Here is a 6,990-nt window from a genome sequence, read left to right as displayed (position 1 = left end):
TGCTCTAAATAGCACACAATGACTTTTTATGGGCCTAGAGAGCTTGCAGTCCTTCTAACAACACACAGGAGAATGCCAGAATAGTGGTACCTTACCTGTATCTTAATAGATGTTTTAAAACTCAAGTAAATCAACAACAAAATCAATTAAAAATAATTGGCCGTGTATAACGTCTTTATACAAAATTTTAATGTAGTTGAAACTGAAGTTATTCCAATGGGTCTGTAATTATTTTCTTGCAATTGTAAATAATTTCAGACAGTATAATAGCGACATAAGAGTAAATTAAGAGTTTTACTTTAAGAGACATCCCACACTTAAAGGATTTTACTTGTAATATTTAATTAAAGCAAGTTTACTATATTCAGGACACCACTAATAACAGTTTACTAATTATGTAAGTTCTTGAACAACAAGTTCCTTTAGTGAAACAAGTGGCATTGTTCCATCGAGTGTGTTTTGTACTCTAATTAGCTCCTCTTGTAACTGAGCCACAGGGTTCTCTAACTTGTACCCCAAATTCACCATGGCCTCCAGCAGAGGGCCACGGTACCTGCTTAGATTATAGCGCCTTACTCTTGGTAGTGCCTTTTGTCCAGTCTGGAAAGCTGCACTGAAATCCTGCAGGTCCCTCTGGCACACCAGCAGTGCACACAAAGTTGGTACAAGTAGAGATGAATCATGAGTGCACAATTTTTCTTGGAGCACTAGTGCATTTTGCAGGATCTCCAGGGCATGGGAGTAGCGGCCCCCACGCAACAGATCATAGGCAGTCTTTAGCTCAGGGTTAGTAAAGAATTCCCTAAAAACAGGTGATCTGCGGATATAGCGGCAGGCATAGAGCTGGGTGAGATAATCACAGAAAGCCACACGCCGTTCGGTAATGTTCTCCTCTGAAAAGTTGCCCCTCAGTCTTTTCTTGGGCAAGGTGATGTCCTCAAGCTCCTCGCAGAAGTCCTGTAGCAACTGCTGGTGCAGGTTATGGAAGTCAGAGTAGCGGCGCTCAATAGCCACACGCTGTTGGTCATAACTGCCCGATTTGATCACAACTATCTGATATACCTGTAAAAAATATCAGGGACTAAATGAGAGATGTGTCACTGTAGATAATCACCATGTTGCACTCAACCAAGTTTATATTACAGTGTCTAGAAAAAGTATTCAACCCCGAATTTAACATAAATTATTGTTACAACCTGTGGTTTGTATTATTTGACTAGGAATTTTCTTAGTAAAGTCTTAATCATTACTTTTTAAGTATACAATCATCCTTGTTTAGTTCTAGGTTAAGCCACTTTTAAAGCTAATATATCTAGTAGTACTTCTGTATGAGTCTCAATTTAAACAGTGTGATGATAAAAAAAAGTAGCTTATGTAGCAAATTTGTCTTATAAAAAGTTTAAAGTTTTGGAAAGACATTAAGGCACACTCTTATTGCCAGCAACACACTCTGGTGGCAGACACTTGGACATCAGATCTAACTCTAATCTAAACTTTCACAACATCCTAACACAATTAATGAGATTAGATTAAAGCTGTGGATTGCTAAAGTACCCTATATAAAACACACAATGATTGTTTTTGGGACTAGAGAGCTTGCAGCCCTTTAGGAAACACACATGAGAATGTCAGAATAGTAGTAACAACAAGGTAAATCAACAACAAAATCAATTACAACAAATTGACCTCAGTTCAGACAGTGTATAACTTGTTTATACTGAATTTATATGTATAAGTTAAAACCAAGACAATTTCAATGTTTTTGCCAGGGAGTTTGTCAGGGAGTGGTGCTATAAAGCAATTTGAGATATATATACCGATCAGCCATAACATTAAAACCACCTCCTTGTTTCTACAAACATTGCCCATTTTATCAGCTCCACTTACCATATAGAAGCACTTTGTAGTTCTGCAATTACTGACTGTAGTCCATCTATTTCTCTGCATGCTTTGTTAGCCCTGTTTCATGCTGTTCTTCAATGGTCAGGACTCTCACAGGACCACCACAGAGTAGGTATTATTTGGGTGGTGGATCATTCTCAGCACTGCAGTGACACTGACATGGTGGTGGTGTGTTAGTGTGTGTTGTGCTGGTATGAGTGAATAAGACACAGCAATGCTGCTGGAGTTTTTAAACACCTCACTGTCACTGCTGGACTGAGAATAGTCCACCAACCAAAAATATCCAGCCAACTGCGCCCCATGGGCAGCGTCCTGTGACCACTGATGAAGGTCTAGAACAGGGGTATTCAACTAAAATTTGAAGAGGTCCAGTTAGAGAAAATTTCTTGAAACAAAGGTCCGGAATGTTTAACTATATATACAGTATATATATATATATATATATATAGCATTTAGCGGACACTTTTATCCAAAGCGACTTGCACAATGAGCAACTGAGGGTTAAGGGCCTTACTCAGGGACCCAACAGTGGCAACTTGGTGGTGGTGGGGCTTGAACCGGCAACCTTCTGTTTAATAGTCCAGTACCTTAACCACTGAGCTATCATTGCATAATATATAATATATATATTGATATATATTATATATAAGTAGCCTAGTAGTTGTATCAACATCTGCATGTAATCAATAACTGACTGTCAAATCAAATGTCTGTTTATTAGGATTATAACGTCATGTTTTACACTTTGGTTACATTCATGACAGGAACGGTAGTTATTCATTACACAAGACTCATCAGTTCACAAGTTTATATCGAACACAGTCATGGACAATTCAGTGTCTCCAGTTCACCTCACTTGCACGTCTTTGTACTGTGGGAGGAAACCGGAGCACCGAAGGAAACCCATGCAGACACGGGGAGAACATGCAAACTCCACACAGAAAGGACCCGGACCACCCCACCTTATCAAACCTTTCTCTTATCAAATTAGGAGAAAATAAAAATAAATTGTGCTCCAGTGGGAAGTAAGAACAGAAATGAGTCTCTCCATCACGGATTAAATGCTGTAATTTCGCTGTACACGTTTCTTTTTTGGAGAGCGCTATTTGTCTCCTGTCTCACTCGTCTTTTCTCAACTTTCTCCTGCACAGTCGTCTGTATCTCTCCCTTCGTTTGTTCTACGTTCGCTATCTTTCTTTTTCTTTCCACCGTCTTTTCACATGTAACTCGCCTCTAACTCTCTCATCTGTAGAGTTGCGGTGTTTACCGACTGGAATGCACAGACTTGATTGGCTGAGTGGTGTCACGTGATCTCTGGTGTCTGTGCGTTTTCTCATCCACTAAACCGCTACCGTAAATGGTACAGAAGCTGCGCCGGTTAAAATAGAAGCGCTCCGTCAGGTTTCAAATCCTAACTTTCTGTTTTGGCTGTAGGTCCGGGTCCGTATGGGACAGCTTCTGGGTCCGGACCCGGACCGCGGTCCGCCTGTTAGTGACCTCTGGTCTAGAAGATGACCAACAAACAGCAGCAATAGATGAGCGATCGTCTCTGACTTTACATCTACAAGGTGGACCAACTAGGTAGGAGTGTCTAATAGAGTGGACAGTGAGTGGACACAGTATTTAAAAACTCCAGCAGCACTGCTGTGTCTGATCCACTCATACCAGCACAACACACACGAACACACCACCACCATGTCAGTGTTACTGCACTGCTGAGAATCATCCCCCACCTAAATAATACCTACTCTGTGGTGGTCCTGTGGTGTAACTACAAAGTGCTCCTATATGGTAAGTGGAGCTGATAAAATGGACAGTGAGTGTAGAAACAAGGAGGTGGTTTTAATGTTATGGCTGATCAGTGTATACAGATATATACCACAGAACGGATGGATGGGCCTACCACTCATTCACATATTGGCTGTAAAAAGTACAAACCTCATGTGTTAAATGTACATGAATATATATTTACTCTGAATGTTTATCTGTTTTTTTTCTTGTGAGCTTTGGAACTTCGTGCCACTCTTGGACCCCCCAGAACTGCCCTTGCCAACAACAGCAAGAAAAAGTAAATGTGTTCTGAATAGCATACTTATTTCATGTACTGAACACATTTTAGACAGTATATGAAGTAATTAGTCATGACTGCTTTTTAATTAAGAATTTAGCCAAACCCTGTCTTTTCTGCTTTGCGAGTGGAATGGAACTTGGTAAATTAAAGTTATAAGTTAAGGTAAAATATGCAAATTGTTTTTTTTGGTAACAGCACATACACTACATATAATCTGTAATATAGAACCTGCCACGTACCACATATCGGGAAACCATGTGCTCTATAGTGCGGGTGGCAGGGATCTCAAACAGCAATTTAATGGATCGAATCTCCTGTTTAACTGCCCTCCAGTGCTGCTGAAGCTCTGCTGTAGTCAGACAGGAAGCACTGAAGCCTACATCTATAAAGAAAGCATTAGTTTGAAATAATTAATCAACTTTTACAACTTCAATTCTGTGTAATTGACAGTACTGACCTGTATTGAACGACGTCTCCTGTTGTTGGACAGATTCATTTGGATATGTTTCATCATCAGTCTCCATGTTTAGCAGTTGAGAATTACAGTCCATGATCAGCATATGTTCACATTTCTCTGGCCTGTTAATATTTTTTATTACAAAACATCAGCTTCTGGGGAAAACCCCACTATTTTAATGTATGTAAATTACGGAAACATATTGCATGTCTTTGTTCTGAGGCTATATGTAGTAGCTAAAATAAAATGTGTAGTAAATGACTGATTACCTGTACAGGTGACCTGCTGCCGCTATCCCCTGCAGTAAAGTAAAACTGAAGACTGTTTACAACCTTAAACACTGACTTAAGTTTACAAAAAATAATGTTTCTATCCATTTAGACAGTTTTCTACTAAATATAACCTGGTTTAAAACCTGAACGTCGAACATATTACAGGTTTCCTTTTGAGGAACTGAAACAAACAACAGGAAAAGTCTGTTCTTTTTTGACTGTCACACAGGTTCCCATTTCATTACAGGTGTTTTGTAATTCATCTGCAAATCTTCTCAATTCTTTACATACATTTTGGGCAAAACAATCATAAATTAATCGAAACAAAGGTAAAAATAAAACAAAGGTGACACTAGATTTCTGGAAGAATCTATAATGAATATTGTCCACCAGGTGGAGATGTTTTATTTGTGAGAGCAAAGTAAGCCACAGATGCAATGTTTGCTTTAATGACGATGGTGAAGTATAGTTAAGGCCAGAAGAAGTGTTTGTAGACCTAGAGAAAGTTTATGATAGGGTGCAGAGAGAGGAGCTGTGGTATTGTATGAGGAAGTGGTGGCAGAAAAGTATGTGAGGGTGGTGCAAGATTTGCATGAGCACAGTAGTGTGACAGTGGTGAGATGTGCAGCAGGAATGACGAATGGGTTTAAAGTAGAAGTGGGACTGCATCAAGGGTCAGCTCTGAGTCCTTCACTGTTTGCAATAGTCATGGACAGGCTGATGGTTAGGCAGGAGTCTGGAATATGATGGTCAAGGATGACATTGTGATTTGTAGCAAGAGTAGGAACCCTCGAGTGATGGAGGTACTGTATGTATTGGAGAGAAAGGGAATTCAAGTTAGCAGGAATAAAACGGAGTACATATGCTTTAATCAGATGGAGGGAGGTTTGAAAGGTGAAGTTGCAAGAAGTTGAGGTGATGAAGTTTAAATACTTGTGGTCAAGGATTAGCAATATAGAGACACAAAATTTAAGACAAAAGTTCAGCCTTAGAAATGGAACCGCACATCACCATATACGTTAAATTTTTCAAAAAGCATGCCCAAGACACTCTGCAGACAGATATTATTGCAGCTGGCACAGTGGGTGGAACTCATCGTAAAGTTAGCCATAGCAAAGCCCACCCATTTAGAGGTACGATATGATTGGTTAATTTTACTATCATTTGAAATTGGCCTTTCATTGAATTACTATTGCCTGGCCCTCTGAAATTCTTTAGCAGGACCAACACACAGCACAACAATCTTTCTAGTGACAACAGAGGGAGACAAAGGGGCTTCTTTAATTTAACCACATTACAAAACAAATTGAATAGGCTGGTATTAAAAAAGATTTGTATTTTTTTTAAGTTTATTTTCAAATTCTAAGTAGATAAAATACAATTTGAAGTGAACACTTATTATATATATATATATATATATATATATATACACAGTGTATCACAAAAGTGAGTACACCCCTCACATTTCTGCAAATATTTATATCTTTTCATGGGACAACACTATAGAAATAAAACTTGGATATAACTTAGAGTAGTCAGTGTACAACCTGTATAGCAGTGTAGATTTACTGTCTTCTGAAAATAACTCAACACACAGCGATTAATGTCTAAATGGCTGGCAACATAAGTGAGTACACCCCACAGTGAACATGTCCAAATTGTGCCCAAAGTGTCAATATTTTGTGTGACCACCATTATTATCCAGCACTGCCTTAACCCTCCTGGGCATGGAATTCACCAGAGCTGCACAGGTTGCTACTGGAATCCTCTTCCACTCCTCCATGATGACATCACGGAGCTGGTGGATGTTAGACACCTTGAACTCCTCCACCTTCCACTTGAGGATGCGCCACAGGTGCTCAATTGGGTTTAGTCCATCACCTTTACCTTCAGCTTCCTCAGCAAGGCAGTTGTCATCTTGGAGGTTGTGTTTGGGGTCGTTATCCTGTTGGAAAACTGCCATGAGGCCCAGTTTTCGAAGGGAGGGGATCATGCTCTGTTTCAGAATGTCACAGCACATGTTGGAATTCATGTTTCCCTCAATGAACTGCAGCTCCCCAGTGCCAGCAACACTCATGCAGCCCAAGACCATGATGCTACCACCACCATGCTTGACTGTAGGCAAGATACAGTTGTCTTGGTACTTCTCACCAGGGCACCGCCACACATGCTGGACACCATCTGAGCCAAACAAGTTTATCTTGGTCTCGTCAGACCACAGGGCATTCCAGTAATCCATGTTCTTGGACTGCTTGTTTTCAGCAAACTGTTTGCTGGCTTTCTTGTGC

General features: G+C 40.0%; 1 protein-coding gene across 1 annotated transcript; it reads right to left on the bottom strand.

The window, feature by feature from the left end:
- Positions 1–393: 393 nt before the first annotated feature.
- snx20 (sorting nexin 20) lies at positions 394–4,524 on the bottom strand. The gene is made up of 3 exons (XM_063001820.1): positions 4,431–4,524; positions 4,213–4,355; positions 394–1,062 (listed from the first exon to the last, which is right to left on the bottom strand). Exons 1-3 carry the CDS (start codon positions 4,522–4,524, stop codon positions 394–396), a joined length of 906 nt encoding a protein of 301 aa, XP_062857890.1.
- Between the last annotated feature and the right edge of the window lie 2,466 nt (positions 4,525–6,990).

The sequence above is a fragment of the Trichomycterus rosablanca genome, chromosome 1, assembly GCF_030014385.1.
Source record: "Trichomycterus rosablanca isolate fTriRos1 chromosome 1, fTriRos1.hap1, whole genome shotgun sequence".
In the NCBI taxonomy this organism is placed as follows: Eukaryota; Metazoa; Chordata; class Actinopteri; order Siluriformes; family Trichomycteridae; genus Trichomycterus; species Trichomycterus rosablanca.
The sequence above is the reverse complement of the archived record's forward strand: the minus strand, read 5'-3'. Positions and strand labels throughout refer to the sequence as shown.